Genomic DNA, 26,264 nt, shown 5'->3' on the forward strand with positions numbered 1-26,264 from the left:
CTAAACATTTGGCATGCCCTTTACTAGCCGTAGACGAGTTGTGGTGCCTGCTCACAAATAAAAAAAATATGACTAAATATAAAATATGCACTTACGGTACCTCTTTGCCACTTTTTCCTGTGAAAATATCAAAATTCTTTTATTTGTTATTAAACAATACATTTACGCATATTTATTTATAAATTTAACTTTTCTCCTTGTATTAGTATTCTATCAGTTGATCACATTGAAAAAGTCTATTTATTAATTATATATGTATGTGTGTATGTAATATTTTTTTATTTACGTAAGCATATTGATATTCCATATTCAAATATCTTTTGGTACACAACTTTATATGTATATTTAATTTAATATATGTATGTATTTATTTTATATAATATTTTTTTTGTATAGAAAAAAGGAAATATTAAAAATTCACATTCATACTAAATACAAGGTAATTGTAGTATGTTTATAATATATTTAATAGTAAAAATTATTAATAACTAGAATAAGAATAATTAGACTAATCAAACATTAACCCACTATGTAGTATGAATGTACAGCTGTAGATACTATACAATACATACAAATGCAGCGCAATGTTATTACACAGAAGTTACATTTCTAATTGTAAGAAAAATAAGCCAAGGCAACAACTGAAATATACAAGAATAAATACAAAAGGCGCGGGGATTCGCATGCGCACAGATGGGAGAGCGTCATTATATACATACATATGCATATTTAACTATTTTAAATATGTTCATTAATATTTATTTTTCCATTTTGCTGTTGACAGCGTAAAAAACACAAACAAAAAATAAAAACATTCAAAAAGAAGGAAATTAACACACACAACACTTAAACATACATCGGTTTGTCGCTAATATGTATATAATAACTGTATATAGATATATATATATATATATATTTATATAGATAAGCTTCGTTTGCATTGTTTTGTATTTTATACTATTGCTAAAGTTTGAATACAACACTGCATTTTTTAAACTTTTTTATTTCAAGTACTCGTCATTTCTTTTAAATTTTTTTGACTCTTTGTTTTCGTATGCAACTTAATTAATAACTTAAGTAAAATCTTAAAAATAATACTCGCAAGAAACGGATATATGAGGAAATGTTTTTGCTAGGCGGCTAAGTTCATCTACTGTAGGCAAGCTTGAATTTTTTCGATCCATTCTTGAGCTAAATTCGCATTAACCGCATAGAAATTGTAGGTGCGTCGATTGGTCTTCAACTGCGAAAGGAGATTACACGTAAATTATAGATGGCGTATGTGTTTTAGATAAATAAATATATGTATGCAAATCTATGTACGAGCGTCACTATTAATATTTTGAGCCTTGGTTAAGTGCTTAATGCTTGCCCAGAAAGTGGATCCACTTGGACGAAGAATTCAAGTGCATCCTTTGTGATACCACTGCAAGGGAGACGAGGTGAATGACGCACGAATGGAGAGAGCAGAGGGTTATAAAATTTATAATTAAAAAAAAAAAAGAACGAAATAAATACTCTTGCCGACCGATTTTAGATACAAATCTTTTCTAAAGCTCCATAAATACGTAAGTGATATGCTTTGTTTTGTTTAAAATATTATAATTTTTTTTTTACCTCTCATTAAATTTGGGAAGAGCAGAATCCAGACCTTTTAATTGAATTGACTTTCCTTATAGAAATTACAAGAAAAAACGAGAATCTGTATGTTAAAGAAAAAAAGTACATTTGGTCCAAAATGGGTTAAGAGTGCACGATAAACTAACATCCACTTTTGGCGATTAGAGTACAATTATTACAACTGTGAGGTAGGAAACGAATAGTGGATTTATGCGCGTGGGATTGAAACTAAACTGCAATCCTCTATATGATTCTTTCACTTTCAGATCAAACAAACCCAAATAAAAGTCATTTGTGTGCGAATCGCTTCGAAACTAGCTCATTTTTATATGCGGTTTTTCAGAAAAACTAACTAGCCATGTGGCAACAATGCCTTTAGAGCAACGTACAGCAATCAGTACTGAATGATTTGTTTGACAGAAGCGTTAGGAGAAATGAGAAAAAGCAACCCCCAAAAATTGGCGATTCTACACTACAATGGGGGCACTCGTGCATCTGCTCAAACAAGTGACTTTTTGAATACATAAAACATCCAATCAATGGACCATCCGCCATTTAAGTCTGATTTGCAAAAGTTTTTGAATCATAAGGGGGAATATTTTGAAAAACAGTCAATGACAAATAACTGTTTCTAAATAGTGACCTTCGTATGTATTTGCGATTACTTACATCAAAGAAACCCTTCTCGTCGATGCGTTTCGTACCGATTTGTGCGGGCTGCGCCGGCGTAACTGATTGCACTTCCGCCAATTCTGTTTGTTTAAGGAAAATAAGAAAAGTACAAGAATCAATATGGAAGCCCTATTAATTAAAAATATATATATTATATATAATATTATATATGCTTACATACATATATACATATGTGAGCCAACTTATTTGAATCTCTAAATAATTAATTACTAACCACTCTTGGAAATTTTAGTACTTTAATTCCACTTTTCTTAAGAAAAATGTTTAAGCCATGAGGCGAATGGGTAATAGTTCAAATATTGCATTAATACTATACCTTTAAGTTCTTTTCTCAATAATCAACAGATGGTATGCTACATACGTACATACATACATTCATAGTCAATAAAATGGGTATGCGACATTTGGATCAGTTTTGGCTATTTTACTTTCGTTTATTTATTTTTATTTTTTTAGGGCCTCGACAAGACTCCGTCTTGCGTTGGTTTTATTAATCTATTTGCTTTTTGACAGGGTAGGTGATTAGCCTACCGCTATCAGTCCTAAGGAGTTGCTTAGGAGCCAACGCCTTCTTACTGCTTTAAGCGCCATTAGTTTTTCACATTTTTCTGGCAGAAGGGTCATACAGATGGTTGAGGACTTCGCTAAATTTAGTGTGCCTTGCGCTATTACCGCGATTGCCCGCTTCCTCTTGCTGGCGCCACTGATGCAATGTGTAACTGTGTCTTTTTTCTTTGTTCTTTGCTTGTTTTAGCAGCCACAATGCAAGTAATGCGCTGACTTTTGTGCGGGAGTAAGGATTGGAAGAATGAGGTTGTTGGGGTTGAAGAGTTTTTTTGTTTTTAATAGAAACTAGTATATTAGGAAAGTTTGGAAAAGTGCGAGGACCGTGCTTTACGTGGGTTTCGAGCCCACTACCTCTGGGTTGACAGGCTAGTGAACTTACTCTAGACAACTGTGACCGTTTATTAGTTCCATTAATTTTTCGTTCATTTAGTGTCCATTAATTTTTGGTAAAAGCTTAACTCATTATGTAACAAAAACCATATAAATCGGAGTTTAAAACTTTGTGCAAAAATTATGAAAATTTTTCAAATGTTTACCAAAATATCCATTATCCATTGACCAGTAATTTTAGAATAATTTTTGGTATGCCGTCTTATAGCACATTAAATTTTAGTCGTAAGTTAGTTAAAAGTCGAAGTTGCAAGTGGTTTTTGATTGGTGGGTTGATTTTTGAATTTTGTTTTGCTAACAGTGTCACACAATTTCTTCCATACAAACAAAGAACGTTCGTCATTAAATATAGTAAACAAAAGTAAAACCGGCAAAACTGGTCGCAAAATGTCGCACACTAATTTTATTGTTCATGAGTGTATACTGGGACGGCAAACAAAAATTTTGTTCTTGATGTTACCACCTAAATTTTTTCTATTGAAAAAATAGTAATAATAGAAAAAAAATCGAACTTTTTTTCATTTAGTCGTCAATGCTTGGAAAATTACCAATGGAAAAAAAAACTTTTTCATAAATTTTAAAAATTTTAACTTTAAACTTTTTAAAATTATTTAATATCCTCTTTTAATCTCCCTTCACTCTTGGATTTATTAAAAAAAAATTAATATTTTTTATACGGACCCTGCCTGTTGGAGGTCTCATAATGGTATCAAAACGGCGCTTTAGTGCTACTTGAGGAGTGCCAGGTGCACTTCAACCATTTCACCATCTACCTACCTATCCGGACCCTGACAAAACTAAAACTTTTTAGGTAAGATTAAAAAATTTATTGAATATCAATCATAAATTGTCTAAACAATTTGTTAATACAAATTTTTTAGGCCAAAAATAAAGTAAAGGAGATAAAATTTTATTTTATTTTGGATGTTTTTAGGATCGGGAGTGGTAAACAAGTTCTAAACAGCCTAAATTCCTTGGGCGCAAAAATTCTGTACTGCCTGATATAAAATTCTGCTCACAAATATACCATAATTCTGTATATTTTAAAGTATAATTTTGTAGGAATTAAAAGGAGAAACTAAGTAATACCGATCATTTTATACCAAGTTAACGGAAATGAACTGGTAATTAGTGCACTGTCCCCATTGGGATGCAAGGTAATAAAAATGTCTTTTTTTTTTGGCCATAGAACAAATTTAGAGGGTAGGAACAAAAAAATTTTTTTTTGAATGTTTATGTACATTTACATATAAGTATATGGCATAAATTCGCGTAACCTTCGCAACAAAAGACGACTTCGATATAATATCTTTTCAATTTCGTTACACAGGTTATGTGGAGGTTCTGGTAAATTTAAAGCCGACTTAATTTTTACTATAAATTGGATTTTGCTCTTTGATTTGCTCTTGCGTTACTTGTCACATACCTATAACTCCTTTGCACTGCGAATCTTCGCCGGAGTCATAATAGCGTAGTTGATGTTTTATGGAGTCCAATACAAACCAACGTTGCTTCCAGCCTTTTAAAAGCGCCCCTCGTTTGTAAAGGTGACTAAAAAGAAGAAATAAAATAATGTATTGAATAATTTATCAATTTGAAAGCATAAAATTAAAATAAACTAGAAATTATGCGTATTGGCAGCGACTGTTGGTTTAACTAAAAGGCAAAGCTCTGGTTTCAATCAATCCTATCAATATCGGTATAGGATAAATTGGCGCATAAAGCCTTTTTATCTGGCGAAGGTTTTGAGGAACTGGTAAGCTATCGACCTTCAGTCAGGCTGAAGATTCTAAATCAGTATACTGATCATTAGCTCTAAGGCAAATGTAAGCCTTTCATTAGTGTTCCCGTGATACAGGTCTGTTTCGAAAAGCGAGACAATACGAGAAATGTGGTGAGAAGTTTCACTGCGAAGCACTATTTTAAGTTTAATCGTGTAACAAAGGAATGGAAACATGCACAACAATCGCTCTCATTATAAAACAGCTTGAAATATCTGAAATTAATCTTTATTTTATTAGACGTACTTTCGTCTCAATTCAGGAATGTATGAAATGGCGTGCCTGGTATTTCTGAGGAAAAGCATTTTGAATTTCAAAAGCTTTGTTCACACGACAATAGCTTCTATTGCCCGACTTATCTCCGGCCAAGGACAGTCACTTTAGCAGCATTCCCCAAAAATGTATGAGAATGTTTATGCTGTTACAATAACAACAACCTTTGAAGTTTTATAAGGATGCTAGCCGCCTATGAAAAAACAGATTTTCTACTCTAAAGCTGATGAACTTCACTTATACTCGTAAACTAACAAACCCAAGCGCTTTTCGACTCACCCTTCATGTGTGCGATTTTCCGCCACATTGCTGCTAAACTGATTATAGAAATGGTGACTGGAGGTGCGTGCTGTTGTAGCAGCACTGGATGCAATGCTTGAGGTGTCACCTTGCGAGATGTTCACATTTGGTGGCACAACTCCGTCGACGGCCTTATATTTAGTGCAATTCTTCAATGACACTTCGGTGCATTTTTCATGATAAGAATTGCCACAGTCCATACAACGATAACCCACTGGACCCCACAAAAGCTTGGTGCAATGGTTGCAGTTGGTGGGTGTGGTGTAGGGATGCTTCTCAAAACGATGCGGATGAAAGAATTTATCCTGATAACCACTCAATCGCCCCTTCATGAGAATCTCCAGGGTGGAACGTTTGTGCGCCAATTTGCCGTGAGATTGCAAAAGCATGCTGCTCAACGATGACTTGCGTGTCAACTCCTCCATTTGCGGCACTTCCAACTGATCCCATACTTGCAACCATTTTTGTGGCAACTGACCACGCTCGGTTTCTGCTTGTCGCACATCGCTAAGCAAGCATACAAATGCATTCGGATTGGTCTTTTCGATATTATCATAGCCAGCACTAATGACGATTCGTTTGCCACGCAACTCGCAGAGATCGATTTCATCATCTGCATTAGTCAATTCTAGATCGTAAGGCGGACCCTGTGCCAATTCTTCGTTGGTATAGTAGGGCCAGAGATCGAGTGAGGGCAGTGAGCTCTGCGGTCGTAGTACATCGTCACGCACACAGTACATGAAATTGTAGAAAATTTGTGTCTTCGCGTGCTGACGTTCAATGTAATCGAAAATGGAGTGACCGATGCGATTGAAATTCACTGCTGATTGCGCCGCCTTACTGCGCACGTCCATGGGGTAGACGCCTTCGTCATCGGAGCCGGTGTTACCTGGGATTATAAAAAGGTTAATACAAAGTAGAGAAATATATATAGTTATATATAATACAACAATAAAAACCAAAACTCATGCTTATAAAAAATTTGGAGAACGCTTTGAATGGAAGAAACTGCAGAACATCGCCAACAACAAAATAAAAAAAAGTATAAAAAATTAAAAATTAATAATAAATAAATAAAAATATTATAAAAACAATTAAAAATTAATCCAAAAAATTTATAAAAAAAAAAAAAAATTAATAATAAATAAATAGAAAAACAAACAAAAAAAAGTAATAATAAATAAATAAAAAAGTAATAATAAATAAATAAAAAACTAATAATTAATAAAAAAAAAATTAATAAAAAAAAATAAAAATTTAATTAAAAAAGACGTTTAAAATAAATTTAAAAAAAGTAAACAATTGATTTAAAAAAAAATTGTCAAAAGTCAATATATTTTGAGCGACTTTAAACTTTCACAGCATTATATTGTACCAAAACTGGATAGGCTATACTGCATACCAAGAATTTTTTAAAAATTTTAGACTAAAAGTTTTGTTGATTTTTTTTTATTTTGTACGAAGGTTGAAACTTTGAGTTATACGGTTTTTGCTATTTAAACAATCAAAACTTTGAAAAGATGTGTTAATATTTTATTGCGATCTGTAATGCAAGAATTCGATAAATTAGAAAAGATTAGAACTTTTTGTACTAAAATACTCTTTATTTTTTTCCTCATCGGGTTTAACTACTTAAAATTTAACTAACAATACGTTTTAGTACTAAAGATTAAAATATGAAAATATAGACACATCTTTTTAGATTTTTTCCCGAGTTTTCCCTCAATTTTTTGCGTGTCTTAACGTTGTTTTATAAGTGAAGGGGTTTACATTTTTAATTTTAGTACTAAAAATTGGAAATTATTCAGTAAAAATTCAAAAATTCATTAAATTGTTTGAAAATTACAATAAACCACTGTCAGTACTAAAAATATCAATGCAATATTTGGCAGGCAACTTGACTTTTACTGCACTACATTTTAGTACAATATAAACCATTAAAAATCAAATTATTAATTTAATGCGTTTAGAACTATAGTACCTAGTAAGATTCGGCTAAAATGATTATAAACGGCAAAAAAGGATTGTCCTGTGGAGTTAGTTTTTTTACTAAAAAACATTTGTACTAAAAAAATATGTATGTATATTTTTAGTACTAAAATTGGAAATTACTCATTAAAAACACATAAATTCATTAATTGTTTGAAAATTACAATAAACCACTGTCTAAAACTATTAATACATTATTAAATGCAGAAAAATTGACTTCTATTGCACTACATTTCAGTACAAACGATTAAAAAGCAACTTATTATATCTATTATATTACCTAGTAAGAAATGGCTAAATTGTTTACGCACGACAAAAAAGATTGCCCTGTGGAGTTACTTTTTCCACTAAAATATATATTACATACATGTTTTTAGTACTTAAGATTAAAAAGGAAGAAAATGTATTAATTTAATCAAATTATAAGAATGCTACAGTATTTTTTATTTTGAACACAAAAAAACACACATAATTTTTTCTACTAAGAAGTCTTAAGCCGAGGTTCCCTTCCTATTTGTAATGCGCGTCTTGATATTTGCTCTTCCATCACACACTCACTGAAAGCTTACATTTATAATTACCCAAAAGATGATGTTTGGTGCTCAACGAGCCACGTTTGTCTTCTACGGATGCGATACCCAAATCGAAACGCTCCACTTCACAGTCAAACAGAAATGTGCGGAAACGACATGACACCATATGGTAGGCCAGGAAGCGTACATAGAACTCATTGAATTCAAACGCCATTGGAAATTGCTTTTGTATTTGGTAAACAGCATCTAAGAACTGCAAAAATGTTGGCGCAAATGCAATACTTGAGTTGCCATGGGCCGGCTTCAAATTGCTACGGTGCGCAAAACGATGTCCAAATGCAATCCAATCTTTCTCGATCAGCACGCGAAAACCCTCCATTGTGCGATAGTAGGGATCAAGGCAGAGTTGTGCAATGGATGATATTTGCGCAGTTATATCCCAGCCATCCTCCAGCGAAAGCATCACACTAGATTCCTGCAAATCCATTAAGTCGACCACAGCCCCGGAAAGTTGCAGCAGGGAAGAGATTTGTTGCAGCCACTCGGATTGTTCAACACTCTTGGCGAACGTCTGGTCGGCGTCGTTGGTTGTATTCGATGGTAAACAAGCGCGCATTAGCTTCTTAAAAGCGATGCGTGATTGGCGGTAATCGGCATAGTCGACGGCTATAAATTCAGCGCAGAGATCCGCATTTATGCCGGATTTCGTTTGAGATTTTTCACCTAAATACGGGCAAGGAAATTTCTTACTAAAATATTGAGAAATGGGAGCATAAAATATTTTTTGCCTACCTAACACATATAAGCGCAACTTCCGATACGCTGCTGCAGCCGCTGTCACCGATGAGTTATTCTTTATGGTATTCGATTTCGGTTTCAAAGAATCGGTCCAATTGTTCGTTTTGGAATCGCTCCCAGGCGCAATTCCCGATTTATGTTTGCGACTAACTTCCGGCGTCAATGAAGTCTCCGCCCGATTGAGGTAAGACGACTCATCGCTAGCGTTTAGCAACAGAGAATTCATGGACAAATTCATGCCGGTCAAATTATATTGTGCCAATGCTAAGGAGAGATTTTTTGGCATTGAATCAATGAGTGCTGAAATATATTTATCTTGTTCGTGATAGTTAGCGACGTCGTGTGACATCGTATTCGAGCCGGTGGAGTTCTTCAACATGCCTGTTAAATAAAAAAGATGTTTTTTTTATAGCAATAAAAAGCATTTAATACCCACCGATCACCGATTTGCTGTGTGGTAGAGCTCCTCGTATCAGCAGCGCGCCATTGCGATGTCGCCACGTCACCACCGGTATGCGTTGACTCTTGTAGCAGCGCCCCAAATGGAGCAGTGCATCGTCATTTATCTGCACAGGTGCAACCAACAGCGCAGGGTACGAACGACACAGACTGTAGTTGGCATTGACTGTGGTTATGCGGAAACCATTTTGCGTTTCGTCAAATCCTAATCGCTTCCAATCACGCACATAACTGCGTTCACGCATGCGTTCCACATCTTTCGCAGTCAACAATCTCGGCATTGTGTCAGTATTTGTTTCGAACTCGTCATCTTCGAGTTCATCGTCTAGAGAATGTGTATCTATGGCTTCCGTCGATGGGCCGAGCGTATCAAAATCCAGAGTAGAAGTAACCAATTTGCGTTTAGTTGGCGCTTTTTGTTTGAATTTACGCAAAATTGTTTTCTTTGCGAAGCCTTTCAGTGTTGAGTATTTTTCTTTGGTTTTTGAAGGTGCGGTGCCATGCATAATAGTACCGAACGATTGGAAGGCGAAGTGTTCGAACTCATCGATCGGATGCCGCGCCTTCGTGAGTATTTTACGGAAAGTCTCAATCATTTCTGGTGTTACCTCCGTGTCGAATGCAATTTTCATTAGTTGGAAGGTGCTGGAGCGTAACTGTAAACCCTCTGGAAGGGTTTGATCTAAATGCGATAGGTAAAGTACTGAGATCTTTTTCTCCTTCAGCAGCGAGGAGATGGGAAAAGCGCGTATGATGGTCTGTTCGCAAGCAAGCGGATCACAGGGGGAACCTAGAAAATTTCCAATAAGAAATCAAAAAAAAAAAAAAAAAAAAAAAATGGAATAATATGAAAGAGAATATTTCATTCAATTTATATTACCGACCTTTGAACACGATACGATAATTTGTTAAGAACAGCGCACCTTCGGCAGGTATCCAGCTCTGCGTGTCATCCTCTCGTCCGTCGGGCATGAGATAGCAACGCAAGTGATCTGTTACGATCTCCTCGCCCGGCAGTAGACATGGCGTTTGTATCTTTGGCTTTTGCACATGTGGATGTCGTTTGGACTCTAGATACACCGACTCCAGCATTTCAATATGCATGTGCACCACACCTGGCACCATGTCGTGTAGATTGCGTATATGCTCCGAGGTTACACCGCCTTCGGTGCAGACGCGATCAATGAAACGCGAAACTATTTTACCGACGGTGCCACCCACTTCCAAGGCGTCGTTCTCCTCAAAGCCTTCATCTGAATGTTCACTTAAGCTATGCGAGCCCATAATACTATAAGAATAAGAAGTTTGATGTTTGGCATACAGAAGTAAGACAAGTTAAGGCGAAATCGGTTATGCGCGTCTAAGAAATTTTTTAGTACAATATATTTATGGCCATGTAAGTGTAAATTTATCGTAATGAAAACTATTCAGCGTACTAAATACTATTTTAGAGTTTGTGCAAAGCGTTTAGAACTTTATTTGTGGGAAATATGTATGTACTAAAAATTGTGTAAATTGTATAAATTTATGAATTTAATGAAAATTATTCAATGTACTAAAAATTTATATCCAATGCAAAGCGTTTAAAACATTAATTGAGGGAAATAAAATATGTACTAAATATGTTCTAAAAAAGTTCATCTTATATTAATAACTGTATGACGCACACCACCTCGCTGCTTTGAGACTAAGCTATATTTCGGATTTATATGTAGATATTATACAATACAAGGTGTGGCTATTAAATAACGAGACTAATGCCAGGGATCGTCTACTGCTTAGCTAAAGCATTGCTGCGAACAATGAAATATATGCATGGACCGTTGTAGGAATAGAGGAAGGGTGAATGTATGTTTTTTGGAAGATAATATTAATAAAAAGATGATAATAAGTGTTAGCTTCGTTTTTTAATAGCCACACCTTGTATACTTACACATATTAAAAATGGTAAAATACCTAGCATTCTGCCGGCTCTGATCCGTAATTTATTTATAAGTTTTGTCAGCGGAATAAAGCGCACCAGCAACGCTTGGTATGGAGTTCTAGGAGTTATCTATATTTTTTGTGGACTCTGAACTTTTCTAATAACGTTTAGAAAAGTAAATATGTACTAGTAACATCTGGGTGGACATAGGCACCTCTGTTTTTACCGATGGCTCCAAGATGGAATTGGGAATGGAAGCAGGAGTTTTCTCTAGATCAACCAACTCCTTTAAACGGCCGAAAACTAGTAATGTTTTTCAAGCAAAGGTCTTCGCGATCCTGCAGGCTTGCAAAATGCTTAGGGATCGCTATTGGGAGGGAGACATCTATTTCTTTTGCGGTAGTCAAGCTGCAATCAAGGCCAAACATGGCGACGACAATGTTGCAGCTCCCTTGTGATCAAATTCTGTAAGGAGGACATTAAACGTCTCGAACGTTCAGGAGGCATTTATCTTATCTGGGTTCCAGGGCTTAGGAACATGGAGGGAAATTAAATTGCCGATTAGTTTACCAGGAAAGGGTCGACAGAACCGAATTCAGTTGTCCTCATCTCATACATCGGTATCCCCATGACCGATGTTAAAAGGAAACTGCAGAATTCCTTCTTAAAAAAGCAAAAGACAGACGGAGTTCTATTTTATTGTGTGTTATCTCAAAAACACTTTAGCTTCAGTACGACAGAAGCAGGTCGCTTAAAGTGCTGGGGATCTCACGCCACTCAATTTACAAACCCAAAGCGGTCGTCACGGTTACTGGGTGGGTTATCCGAGATGCTTGGACTTCCTTACAATTCTCAGAACAGCACTTGTGTGGATCCGGCAGAGGGTCTGGAGGCTAGGCGCTAGAGATTCGTTGGTTTGCCTTTTGGGGATAGCCTGAGGCAGTTCTAGCTCCAGTTTCTCTCTTTTACTACATCAACAGCACTGGATGGCTGTAGATGGGTTTCTCCCTTTCAGTTTTGTAATCTTTTGCAGGTAGTGGTCTACGTTATGGTATCAAAACGGCACTCAAGTGCTGTGTCTTCCTGTGCGAGTGTCTACCATCTTGAATAACGGTTGCTGAGGTTCCATTTTTCGAGGATATGAACAATCTAATCTACCGTTACGTTGGATATGTTGACTGTATTCACCAAAAAATTAAGATATTTAAACATACGCTTGAGGAAATATTCTTTCAAAGACATCAAAATGGGTCTCTAAGGTCTCTAAATGAACTTTTCAAAAACAGCCCCTCTTACAAGAGGTGGTTAGTCCTACTAGACAGTACAGAATAATACCGTAAATAAAGGGTCTTTAGAAAGTGACACCTAGAGGTTAGTAGTGAATAATTCCTAGACGGTCCCTTTTATTCGATCGAATAACGTCGTAAAATGATTGAAATTCATTTTAAAAATGGGCGATCTTAGAGAACAACATATCCTAAAACTATTGATTTCTTTGGTGGAAATAAACGTCCGAAAGAGTCGAGAATTCAAAAGTTGGTGGAAAATTTCAAGAAACTGGTTCTGTTGAGGAGAGAAAAAGGATTGGCATACCGAAAAGTGGATATTCTGTTGAGAATATTGCTGCTGTGGCGCAAGTTTTGCTGAATAACCTTCAACATCGACTTCTCGACGTTCTCAAAAATTAGGTATTTATGAATCGACTTTTTGTCGAATTTCACCTGTAGACGTGCACGTGGTAGACAGTCAGAAGATATAATTTCTCACTTATAATTGTTAAGAACTGTAATTTGAATTCAAATAGTGAAACCTGAAAAAATCTAATTTTTTAGATGTTTTATTTTAAACGTCTAGGCGCGTCTCTTGAAATACCATTTTTCTTTTACTGCTATAGGGCTAAGACCCCTTACTTTCAGATTCATGCTTTATCATATGGCTTTAGTATTCAGTATGCGCCAATTCGCTGAAGTGTAAACTTTCAATTCTTTTCTTCTTCAAATATGTTATGAAATTTATCGAATGTTGTTGGAAGTTTGCAGGTAGTTTACGCTGCCGTTGACAGCATGCGAATTCTTTTTTCGACGCTATAAAAACGGTAGTTTTAACAACGAGAATAAGAAAAGGTTCGAAGACGATACGAAAAATAAACCATTGAACTCATAAATATTTCAAACAATGCCTGAGTCTAAATATGTAAATGTATCGAAATGGCCTGCAAGTAACACACAAATGTTCAAGGCTTCAATGCACTAAAAATTTAATTACCTAAAATAATATATAAAAAAACATACAAAATAGCATTAAAGTAAAATATGAAAGTATGGAATATATGAACTTAATTTAAGTTTCAAATTACAACAAAAAATGCCGAAAATACTACCGGTGAAATAATTAAAACAAAGTAAATATTCTTTAAATTAAAATCACACTAAAATAAAAAGTGAAAGACAAAATATATGCATTCATTACAATAAAATAGCATAAAACCAGTCGAAATAATAATTTAAAAAAACGAGGACTAACTAAATAATATAAATTTGCGACATGCAATTTAAATTTAAAAAATAAGTTTAAATATTGCAAACAAAAAATAAAAACTCGTGAAAACATTAAAAACAAATCAAGATTTGCCGTGCTTAAGATTAGCAAAAAAAAAAAAGAAAAAATAAAGTCATACCTCAATTTAGTGAAAGTATTTGTTCTATAAATAAATGGAAAGATCTGATATTACAAATTTTAGCCATTTTGTATATATAAATATCTGTAGTTTATGCATGGAGTGAAGTAATATACTAAAATATAAGTACAAATTATATATAAATAAGTACTAATATATATAAAGGGTTTTCCAATAGATAGTAGATGTCACTTTTGAAGCTGTCATTTTTTGATATTTGAGAAGTAGAAACTACGCCATTAATAAAAATGGAACGATACATACTTAAACAATGCATTGAAATTATTAAAATTCACTATAAAAATGGTGAAAATTTGGCAGAGACGGTTCGTAAAACTCGAACATTTTTGGGTCATCGTGGAGCACCTTGTCGGACCGCAATACAAAAATTGGTGAACAAATTCGAGCTGTTGGGACAGATTAGTGATGTGAAGAAAAAACCCGTGCACGTCGCTCAAGAACAGCCGAAAATATTGCTGTTGTAGCTGAAAGAGTTGAAGGAAACCCAGGTTTGTCCATTCCTCGTCGTTCTTTGGAATTAGGCATTCCACAAAACGTCATTACACCGCATAAATTGCATAAATATTTGGGTCTTAAGGCTTATAAAGTCCAGTTAACACAAGAACTTAAGCCGGTCGATCATCGACAACGTCGTGTCTTTGCTGATTGGGTCGTTGAAATGCATGAAAATGATCCCGAGTTCCATCGAAAAATCATCTTGAGTGATGAGGCCCATTTCCACCTCGGTGCCAAGCAAAATTGTCGGATCTGGGGCTCAGAAAATCCAAGAGTTATTGTTGAAAAGCCTCTCTATCGTGAACGTGTGACTGTTTGGTGCGGTTTATCATCCGGCGGAGTTATTGGTCCTTACGTTTCGAAAATGAAGCTGGAGCAACAGTTACGGTGAATGGATTGCGCTATAGAGAGATTATTAACGATTTTTCATGACCGGAAATGGATGGATTCTGATCTGGACAACGTTTATTTTCAACAAGTCGGGCTACGTTCCACACAAGCAACGAAACCATTGATCTTTTACGGGAATAACCCTCTTATTGGAAAACTCTTTATTATATTTGACAAGTTCCCCAGGCGGCATCACAATGGGCTATGAGCCTGAGTGTGTCCCACAGTGGACCACCGTTTCTAACCTAACCTTTATAAATTTAAATCATGGATGGCCAGCATTATAACCGCAAAGGTTTCTTTTTACACCTTTCCCAACGCATTAGGGTGGGTCTCCTCCGCTGAAACAGACTGGATTTATAATCGGTCAAAAATGCATACGTTCTCAAAATATTTTGGGAGTGCTTTTGCTGTTATTACAAGCAAAACCAAATTTGCGAAGAAAAAAAAAAATCAAATTTAAAGCTTTTTAAACTTCTTGCACAGGAGCAATAATGTATTCCATATCGAACTCGTTACAAAATATCAGGCCAGTCCATAAGTTCGTGCGTATTTTACCCATAATTTTACTTATGTACGATTTTTGCATACAAAAAATTATTCGCGGAATATAACGGAACTATTTATATTTTCTTTGATTTATTGTGCATTCAACAAGTGATTTTAATCGCGTGTTAAAAAATAAAATGGAATCTTCGAATGCGTATAAGAGGCATATTTTGTATTTTTTTAAAAGTGGTAAAAATGCAACAACTGCTGCTGCAGAAATAAACACTGTTCCCGGAGAGGATACCGTGAGTGTAAGGACTGCGCAAAAGTGGTTTTCGAAATTCCGAAGTGGTATCTGCGACGTGGAGGATGCCCGCGCGCTGGTCGTCCTGAAGTCTTTAACTCTGACGCCTTGCTCGAACTCGCGGAAGCTGAGCCAAATTTGACAGTCGATATGATAGCTCAGAGGTTAAATTTATCGCATTCAACAGTTCACAGACACTTGGTTCAGTTGGGAAAGGTTCCAAAGCTGAGAAAATGGGTACCGCATAGACTTTCCGTCGCCAACCTTCAGCAGAGAGTGAATGTGTGTTCTCAGCTGCTGCAACGACTTGAAAATGAAAGTTTTTTGAACCATATCGTTACTGGTGATGAAAAGTGGGTCCTTTACAATAATCCTGTTCGCAAACGCCAATGGTTAGATAAAGATGAAACACCAGAACCGACCCCTAGAGATGGCCTTCACCCCAAGAAGATTCTCCTGTCTATTGGTGGGATATGACCGGTATTGTTTATTATGAATTTCTGGAACCAAACCAGACGATAACTGCTGATTATTATTCCCATCAGCTATCAAACCTGAATGAGGCACTTAACAAATATCGACCGTCTTTAGTGAATAGACGCAAAGTTTTGTTTCACCACGACAACGCAAGACCTCATTCCGCAAGGTAAACATTAGGTAAGCTGAACGAGCTCGGATGGGAGCTAGTGCCGCATCCACCATACTCTCCGGATATTGCATCATGTGATTTTCGCCTTTTTCGTGGACTTCAATCCCATATGAGTAACAAGAACTACTCGTCATAGGAAGCTATGAAAAGGGATATCGAAGCGTATTTTGGCTCCAAGGACAAACAATTTTTAAATTTTTTTAGCAGGGAATTGAAAATTTGCCTAAACGTTGGGAAGACATTGTAAATAATGAAGGAAAATATGTTATTGATTAATAAATATTTTAAACATATTTTTTATTAATTTTAAAACCACCTTTAAAAAGCCAACGAACTAATGGACTGACCTGATATATTCTAGCCCGTGTAACCAATTGTCATGGTGGCAATAATGATAATTTTGGTTGATAATTTTTACGTAATTAATACTCACTAAAAAACAAAGGCGAATCTATACAAGGTGAAGGCACTAGAGCAACAACAATGACTTGTATGTTTTTTTTTTGCAATTTGGTAGTTTGAATCAGGGCGAAATTTCTTTATGTTTCACATTTAATTTGCTTCAACTGCACTTTGACTGTAAAATTGAAACTACTAAGCGAAAGCAAAGCAATGCAAAAAACAAAAACCGTGTTTACAAGATGACTGTTGATTAGATCGAGCAGGTAGTAAACCTCATAGTTTTTAAAGGATTACAAAGTTCCAAGTAATGGATGAATTTTTTTAGAGTTCTGCTGTTCCTCGCTGTATTTCTACAGTTAAAGCCACAATATATTCATACGAGAAAATTTTAAACTGTGCTATGTCTGAGCTATTTGAAATATTACCGTTGAAAATATAGCACAACTAAACTAAAACTTTAATTGAATAATGAAACTCCATGATTCGTATAACAAAATAGGCACCCTTAAAGTAAGTAAAGACCGAACTATGTATTATTTTCTTGGATGGCTCCAAATTCTCAAAACTCTACTCTCCTATACGTAGTGAACAAATTTTTCTATTCTCAAATGAAACACCTGATAGCTAAGTATAAGTATAACTTCTTAAGGATCTTGACACTTTAGCTACAGTGAGACTTGAATGGCTGATTGAATTCGCCAAACTTCGTATAACTTTAAGGAATGTTGAAATAGAATTGGAAAAATCACTCCTGAATGCCACAACATGCCTTGAAGTAGCCCATCCTAGCTAGCCCAACTTAATATTTTCTACCAGCGAAGGTATTTTATCAGCTGTATTAAAAAAAATATATGTATAGGGTTGTTCAATAGGTGCGCTTCAACTTTTTTCCGATAGGGAGGGCGAACGACGCAATATTTTTTATTTATTTATGTGAAGTCATTGGTCTACAGTAACAAGCCGGCGACGATTTGTGAGCTCAGAGCCAAATGAACGCGAAATTGCTGGAATTTCGGCCGATTTATGCAAAAGAGTGGTCGAAAATTGGGTTCAACGATTGGACTTCGTAAAACGAGCACGCGGTGGTCATGCAAAAGAAATCGAATTTCATACTTAAATGTATATGTTCAAACTCGATAAAAAAAAAAAAAATAGTTAAAAAAGTCAAACCGTTTGTGTTTCATTCAAAAAAGTTCAAAAGTTGAAGCACTCTTACTGAAAAACCCATTATATAAAAAAATAAAAATAAATAAAATTAATACAATAAATAAGTAAAACAAAAAAAAAAACAAATAAATATAAAAATGATAATAATAAATAAATATATAAAAAATAATATATATATACATATATAATTGGCGCGACCACTCTTTTTGGGTGTTTGGCCGAGCTCCTCCTCCTATTTGTGGTGTGCGTCTTGATGTTGTTCCACAAATAGAAAAAAGAAATAAAAAAAAAAAAAAAATATCTCCTTAGTATTTTACCAAAATAAGCGGATGCAAAACTAGAATTTTTATATATTTTTTTAAAGGAAAATCCCCTTTGTTCGAGTGATATTTCAAGCCAAATAATCCCATACGGGCTCACTGAATGTTCAAGATAAAATAGGAGGAATTAAAGCAACCACTACTCAACTAACTAAATATTACAATATTTTTTGCCATTCCTACCAATGCACCCAATGAAAATATTACCAAATATGTTAAAATATAAATATTAAAAAATAACTCCAGGTCTACCCCACGAAATTTCAAAAAATTTCGTCCTTATGGCAGTCAATGCTTATATAATTTATTGGGCCTTATCATAAAAATAGATTTTTAGCTCAAATTCAATTTTCTGAGTAAGAGAACACATTTGTAGAAAAACTACTTTAATTGTCAGTCGTTACTCATGATATGAGTTTGGTTTTACAGACAAAGCTGTACTCAAATTGTGTGCATCACTGATTATCTAACGCCCATTACGTATGCTACTGATAATCTTAACATTACTAAAACAAATAAAAGTATTAAGAAAAAAAAAAACAGTCCAACGAGAAATTCTTCCTTTGAAAACAAACTAAAACACACACTTTTCAAACTGTCAAAGCTTAATGCTTACCTATTTGAAACGCTTTGATTATCGTCCAGGCGAAAGGACTGCTTAGGCTTTGGCCCCACCGCATTTACGTCTGGTGGTATTAGCAGCGAAACCATACGATTAGCATAATGTATAGCCTGACTGTAGAGCGTGGATTCCTCTGATTGCGCCAATTCCTACAAAGAATTTAACACAAAAAATTAATCCAAAATAAATTCGAGTTCCTTATAAATTCTGTGCTAATTACCGTCTTTTTATCTTCCTCAATCATTGGACTTTTACGCATTTGCTCGGCGGTTATCTCAAGTGCAGTCGGTTCTTCCAACGGTACATCGTCCAGCACGATATTCGATTCTTTATTGTGTTCATTTTGACGGCGACGTTGCATATACAAAGCTTTGATTTGCGTCTGCACATCTTGATAAAAAGTGGATTCCCAAAATTGTAAATTTTTCCATATCGGGTGATCCTGTATACAAGTGTAGGCGAATTGTACAATGCCAGTCGATAGTTTGCGGCAGAAGATAGTTGACATGGGTAGGAGTGCTGCCGCAACAGTATACTCATCAACACCGGTGGAATTTTGTACCGTTTTGTTCATAAATCTGTGTTTTAATATGGACTTATTAATTCGAGTGATATGCAATTAATTATTCCAAATACTATGAAAATAGACATACTTTATAACTAAATCGAATTGTTGATGATCGAGCACCGCTTTGTTGCCATGCACATAGCCGAATAGTTCACGACAGAGTATAAGGCGTGCGTCACGATGCTTGAGTGTGCGCATCACTGCCGGCACTAGTTTGCGCGCATCGGCGATTTTATTTTCGAAAATGTAAGCGACACAAGTTTTCAGTACCTTTAAGAATAAGAAATATGAGGTTATATTTACAATGCAGTAGTAATATAAATTTTTACCTCAAGTCGACGTGCTGAATTTAATACTGCCGGGCGCACATCAAGCACTTCGGGCAACCGCGGTCCCATTGGTATGATGCGCATTTGATGACGCAACACAGTCAAACGATGCGAGATGCAGTTCTTGCGCATACCATCGTTTATAATTAGTTCTACCTTTTCACTGTTAATGCGTGGAAAGGCCGGCTGGTGGATGCGGTGGAAGGAGCCGTCCGGTGGGCGTAGTACTTTTTGTGCATAGACCTGTTGATTGGGACATTCGTTTTCGCAGAGGGTTTTCCCCAACTCCTGGATGTGTATTGAAATCTAAAAGAAAAGCCAAGGACGGTGTCACGAGGTGTTAATACTTGTACTAAAAGTCAATATACATGTTTTTTTTTTTTAACAAAAATTTGAATAAGCTTAAAACTATGAAATAATAAAATTTTATAAAATAAAATTTAGAAAAATTTACCAGACTTGTAGTAGGTCAATTGAATTGTTATATTAAAAAAAATTGCTGATGTCACAGCGTATAGCCGGATTTAGATTAACACGTTCCGGCAATGTAGTGTTCGATTATAAATTGTGTACTAAATTTGTACAAGAAATAGAAGTAAAAAATAGGATTCACGCACACTTTTATAGAAATTATGATTATGTAGAGTGGTGCAAATTTAAATTTAGTACTAAATTTCCAAGAAAAAAGATTGCCTGGAAATGCATGTGATAATTTAAATTTAGTACTAAATTTCCAAAACAAAACACACAAACTAATTGCTGGCAATAATTTAAATTTAGTTTTCAACTTTTGTACTAAATTTCCAAAAAAATAGTTCTTTGCAATGGATGTAAAAATTTAAATTTAGTACTCAACTTTTGTACTAAATTTCCAAAAAAAAAAGTTGCTTGCAATGCATGTAACAGTTTAAATTTAGTACTCAACTTCTGTTTGCATATTGAATTTTTAGTACTCAACTTATGTACTAAATTTCCAAAAAAAACAGTGCTTTCAATGCATGTAATAGCTTAAATTTAGTACTTAACTTTTGTACTAAATTTCCAAAAAAATAGTTGCTTGCAATGCATGTAACAGTTTAAATTTAGTACTCAACTTTTGCAACAAATTTCCAAAAAAAATAGTTGCTTGTAATGGATATAATTAATTTAAATTTAGTACTTAACTTTTGTACTAAATTTCCAAAAAAATAGTTCTTTGAAATGGGTGTAATTAATTTAAATTTAGTACTCAACTTCTTGTATATTGAATTTTTAGTACTCAACTTCTGTACTAAATTTCCAAAAAAAAAATAGTTGCTTGCAATGGATATATAATAATTAATTTAAATTTAGTACTTAACTTTTGTACTAAATTTCCAAAAAAAATAGTTGCATGCAATGTATGTAACAATTTAAATTTAGTACTCCACTTTTGCACTAAATTAAAAAAAAATAGTTGATTGCAATGCAACCGAAAATAGTTGAAAGTAGCCTTTGTATGTTTATCAATAAAACAGAGCCAATATTTTACGTTGTGTACTAAATTTACACCAATTTTGTACTAAAAATAGTACGTTTGAAAAATTTATAAATGTGTGTGCGCATTTAGTTTTATAAAATTATTATTAATTAAAATAATACTAAATTAAATTGAGTACTAAATTAAAAAAAAAGGTCTTTGATTTAATTATTATAAACGCTGAAAAACAGGTGTACAGGTGCATTGACTGGCACTGCTGCCTTAAATATTTTTCATCAGGTTCTCCTTAACCTAGATGTTCCTTGCCTCAGGTTGAGAATTGGATGGAAGCGAAATTCTTTCAGTAAATTTCCAGCCTTGCATACAAATTTCCGAATATCAACCGGATCATTCTTGATTTCATTCGGATTCATTTGATCTCGATGAAAGATGTGCAGTCTTGTCTTTGCCAAGGCAATATAGTCGCATGAGATATGCGCTGGGGTTTCATCATCCACCAGATGAATTGCTACTTTTGCTTTAATTTTTTTTCGTTAGACCAGTGAATATTTTCAACTTACCAAATTTTTATTTTGCGCCTCACTTTTCAGTATCTCATTCATCGAACTGTATAACTCATCCCAGGCGTCAGCCGAACGCCATGGCGGTCCACGTTCGTTCACGAAGGTCGTGAAAAACATGCTGTCCAATACGCGAAACAAAAATTCACTCTCAATCAAGTCGCGTGCACCCAGAAAACCGGCCTTGTGAAATGTGATCACCGGCTTGGGATATATGCGTATAATTGTCAGACACGAGCGGTAGCTATAAAAATATTGGAAATATATGTTTAAATTTGCTACCATGAACAATTTTCTAAAATGTATGCATTTACCCCTGCAATAATTGCGCGAAGAGGCGCATGAAAATTGCGCGCAATTCCTTATCAATTACTGCATCCGATTTTGGGTAGTTCGTTGGCTTCTCGATCGATGGAAAGGCCAAGTCAGCCTGTGACAAATTCGGAAACAGTATCATTGCCAGTAGTTCTTGTGTTTGTTCCCAAAGTGGTGATGGCAGTATGGGTACTGGCGGTGACAATGACTCAGGTATCGTCACCATCCCTCCGTCTAAATCCACAACTATAACATCCAGCAGATCGGTGATTTCGCTCACCAACGAACTATGTATGCCCATTATGAAAGGTGTGGGTGTGGAGAGCACTTCGGTTAGTGGTGCCGGTAGTATCGGAATGTACACGTGCGTATATCTGTGATAGCGGGAAAATAAATATATATTTGTTAAATAAATACATACATACATATGTTTGACTATGAGTGTGAGGCCAAGATCATTGAATTTAAGAGTGAAAAAGTATTTTTGTTTGTAATTTTTACCTGAATGGATACATGAGCGATACCAGAGCTTTACAACTTTCAGTTAAATGTGAATAGCTTTTCGAATGGAATAGAATTTTATTCTCCGTCATAACGGCGCACAAAAGTATAAGTACATTCTTAATACCTAAATACGATATGTCGTTGTGTCACCGAGCATATGAAGGTAATAGCGCACGCCAAGCCAATTTATATGAGCGGCATGTTGCGGTTTGGTGGTTTGTATATTGAATTTTTGTACAGCGCAATGGATCATATGAAATGTATTGTAATAAAAAATGTATTTAGCATTAAATAAATAATCTTTTAACATACAGACAAGTATATTTGTATTTTTATACTTATGTTTTGCTTCATACCTAGTTGCTTAAAAACAAAATAAACAGATGTGCCAGTTACTGGTAGCGATGGCGATTGCGGCGGCTGCAGCGACTGCTTATCGCCAGCGCCTATGGAGAAGCGTACTTGTGGGCCGCCCGCAGGTGGCACCTGTATACAGCCAAGTATATTACCGATGAGATTCTCCAATGCGTAAGGCAGATTCTCGATGTATACAGTGTAAATAGTACCCAGACAGTTCTGCAAACAGAAAATTAAATTTAGATGCGCGCTTGTTTGCATTTATATTGAGTTAATATATATTTTTCCAAGAGTAAGATTTTTTTTAAACTTATGCTAACCCACTCACCTTAAATGTGTCTGCATAGTCGAGCCGCGATATTAGTACTAGGCATTTCGGCGCATACATAACGCTGTGATGTGAAATTATATTATTGCTGCCACTGCTACCGCCACTTGTGCTTGCCGTAATGGCTGATTGGAATTTGGTGCCAGCTATGCCGCTGACCGTCGCTGTCGCCTCATCCTCCTCATCGATGACTTTGTTAAGTGTGATTGCCAATGTTTCGTGGAAGCTAAGACAGGCGCAGTAATGCTTGTTCGCATCGATATCAGTGAGTACGGAAGTGAAGAATTTCGGTTCTTGCTTATCATACGACAAGCCCCAGCCAAGGGGTTGACAGAACTGTTTCAATGCAATCATTCATGATGTTTGACCACGAGAAGAAAAACATGAAATGACAAAGGCCAATAAAATAAGTGTGCAGACATACATACATACATAAAAGTAAGTTAAATATAATTCTGCTAATATGACTATTAATTGTCATAAGTTCAATTAAATGCATTAGTTTCTAGCCGTTCATATCATTTTTTTCGTCTTTATTACACTGCATGAAAGTTTTCTTTGCAACAAATTTTAGTTAGTCACTTTGCTGCTTTTAAAATGTAATAATCTTGCTGAAGCGCGATTCAAAGTTCAATCTCTCATAATTCGTCACACAAATTCTTTGTTTAATCACTTCTGTATTTACATATATATATTTAGAAATACGTTTTTGCATACATATACACACATACCCATTCTATGCCCTCAATAAATGGCGTATCCGGCCAGTCCTTTTCCGGAAAACGCTGCACGATCTTGCCACATGAAATTTGGCTGTTACCAGCAGCAGTTCCTAAAATTTGTCAATAATAAGAATATATTTCAACATTGGCTTATAAGCGCTAATTAATTAACCAAAGTAACAAATTATTCAAATTTGGTTAATTGTTGTGGCATTTCTTAAACAAAGATAAAAAAATATATCGAACACCACCAGTGGCTTTCAATTTAATGTATGTAGGTACATTTTACTTCTATTTGTTTGTGTAGTGGTTGAACTTCTTCCGTTTGCGAAATTCCCGTGGTAACTTTTTTACTTACGTTCTTTATCGTTATCATAGCCGACAATAACAAAATAATCAGCAAGCCGGGACATGTCGTCGACGTTGTTGTTTTTGTAGCGTCTCGTTGCTTTGACTCATTTCAGCCGGCCATCTACCACAGATAACCGCCTTCCGCGCTTAATGCACCTGCTCTTGATAAAGTGCAAAAGCAAAAAAGAGTTCGCTGACGAGGGCGTCCTCGGCGTGGTCGTCGCCGTCGCTGCTATCAAAGTGACTTTTATACTGGTTATGTTTTTCTTCACATGCACACTAGAGGCAGGCAGTTGTATGCTATTTTTTAATAAAAGAAAAATTCTTTTGTTTTTTCTTGCACTTTTTCCTTATTGCGAGAATAATATAAGCCACACCGTTTCACTACCGCGCAACCATCCCTTTTACAAGTAGCAATGTCATTGCCTGAATTATTAAACAAAATCGGCGGCGCTGCCGTCACCGTCACCAAACCCGTACATGGCCAAATTTGCATAAATTTCTCAATTAATTTTGTTCGCGCTACGCATAAATTAATTTACAATATCTTTAATGCTTTTTCGGCCGCGTTTCACCAACACAATGGCTACGTTTGCTGCTTCAACAAAACTTCGCCATAAGCTATTACATATGTATAATTTATAATTTTGTTAATCAATTTTTTTTGATCTAAAGTATAATCGACCACTGCACAACAACCACACCCTGTAGAATTTGTGTTTTGTATCTTTTGACACTGATGGCGTTGCGTTCCAACGAGCAATCAGCGAACATATAAATCTGATTTTCGCGCACACACAATACCTATAATTCAATGCAAATGAAATTTCTTCTTAAACTTTTATTATAAACAAATTGGCGCGCACGTCCGCCGCCGCCGCCGCTTCTAGTCGAGCACAAATTCTTAGCTAATACACCTTTCTCTACTTAATGTTTACACGGCACAGATATCAGCAACATTAAGCTCAATTCTTTCGCTTTTTCCAAACGCCAGCCAACTACACCCACGAAGCCAGCTGGAAAATGAATTAAACCATTCCAAATGGAAATAAAAAACTGCCAATTGGGTGCCGTGCTTGGCGTTGCCATACACCCCACGTGTCAAATTGGATTCGGTTTGTGTCTCTGCTATATTTCTCTGATTGTGCTTCTTTATTTGCTCTGAGCGTATGCAAAAAACAATAGAAAACAAGCATATTTCATTACTAATTGAAATATATAAAAAATTTTACAACGATGGCAAAACATAAACCATTATTATAAATGCATTAATCCAAGCTTCAACCCTCCAATCTTCCCAGCAACAACCACAGTTCTCTGCGCCTGACCCACAGCAACCTCTTTCAAAACAACAACCTACAAAACCACGTTTGTCAATTCTGCAACGAAGAGACACTTTCTATCCAACACATCGTTACAAATTGTGAAGCATTACATTCAATAAGACAATCAATATCAAGCCACACAATAGAAGAACTTCTGTCCGAAGTTATAAAATTAATTTGTATTTTGAAATCTAAATTATACATGAATATTATTATATAAATACTTATGTTACGTAAAGCTGATGGCCTAGTCGCTAATGCTTTTTAATTTCATTGTGATTGTAATTCATTACTTTTCCAATTTTCAAATAAAAAAAAAAAAAAAAAAAAAATATAGGTAGTTTCTAAGGCTTATGCAATTTTTCTTTTAATTACTTCAAATTCAAAACTTGTATACAAACTAGAAAACCTATGTTTTATTTCTTGGAATAAAATGTGGATAAAAAAGATTGCTTTTACAAAGGAACATTGAAATAAATTAATGTATATTCAAATGCGTTGCTAAATCGCCTCGGCAATTATTCATTTTGATTGCCTACAAAAGCCAAAAACTGTGACAGAGCAAAATGTATTAATGAAAATA

At 35.2% G+C, this 26,264-nt stretch overlaps 1 protein-coding gene across 3 annotated transcripts; it reads right to left on the reverse strand.

Annotated features, from left to right (window-relative positions):
* Positions 1 to 443: 443 nt before the first annotated feature.
* LOC128871693 (myotubularin-related protein 13) lies at positions 444 to 25,374 on the reverse strand. Of its 3 annotated transcripts, none has more exons than XM_054113652.1 (19): positions 24,364 to 25,374; positions 24,015 to 24,115; positions 23,284 to 23,619; positions 22,955 to 23,174; positions 22,596 to 22,722; positions 22,094 to 22,468; positions 21,780 to 22,023; positions 19,761 to 20,066; positions 19,517 to 19,701; positions 19,084 to 19,441; positions 18,858 to 19,012; positions 10,288 to 10,691; positions 9,381 to 10,193; positions 8,939 to 9,325; positions 8,195 to 8,869; positions 5,604 to 6,513; positions 4,697 to 4,821; positions 2,290 to 2,372; positions 444 to 1,243 (listed from the first exon to the last, which is right to left on the reverse strand). In XM_054113652.1, exons 1-19 carry the CDS (start codon positions 24,416 to 24,418, stop codon positions 1,151 to 1,153), a joined length of 5,952 nt encoding a protein of 1,983 aa, XP_053969627.1. In that variant the 5' UTR covers positions 24,419 to 25,374; the 3' UTR covers positions 444 to 1,150. The 3 variants fall into 3 exon arrangements, with proteins under 3 accessions (XP_053969627.1, XP_053969626.1, XP_053969625.1); XM_054113651.1 differs by having other exon boundaries at positions 8,183 to 8,869; XM_054113650.1 differs by having other exon boundaries at positions 8,195 to 9,325.
* Between the last annotated feature and the right edge of the window lie 890 nt (positions 25,375 to 26,264).

Source organism: Anastrepha ludens, chromosome 2 (assembly GCF_028408465.1).
Source record: "Anastrepha ludens isolate Willacy chromosome 2, idAnaLude1.1, whole genome shotgun sequence".
In the NCBI taxonomy this organism is placed as follows: Eukaryota; Metazoa; Arthropoda; class Insecta; order Diptera; family Tephritidae; genus Anastrepha; species Anastrepha ludens.

Coding starts and splice junctions, on each gene's coding strand:
- LOC128871693 (XM_054113650.1), bottom strand. CDS start 24,418: ATGTCCCGGCTTGCTGATTATTTTGTTATTGTCGGCTATGATAACGAT. Junction 20,067..21,779: donor AGGCGCAAAATAAAAATTTG/GTAAGTTGAAAA, acceptor CTTTTCTTTTAG/ATTTCAATACACATCCAGGA. Junction 2,373..4,696: donor GCAGTGCAAAGGAGTTATAG/GTATGTGACAAG, acceptor TTAAACAAACAG/AATTGGCGGAAGTGCAATCA.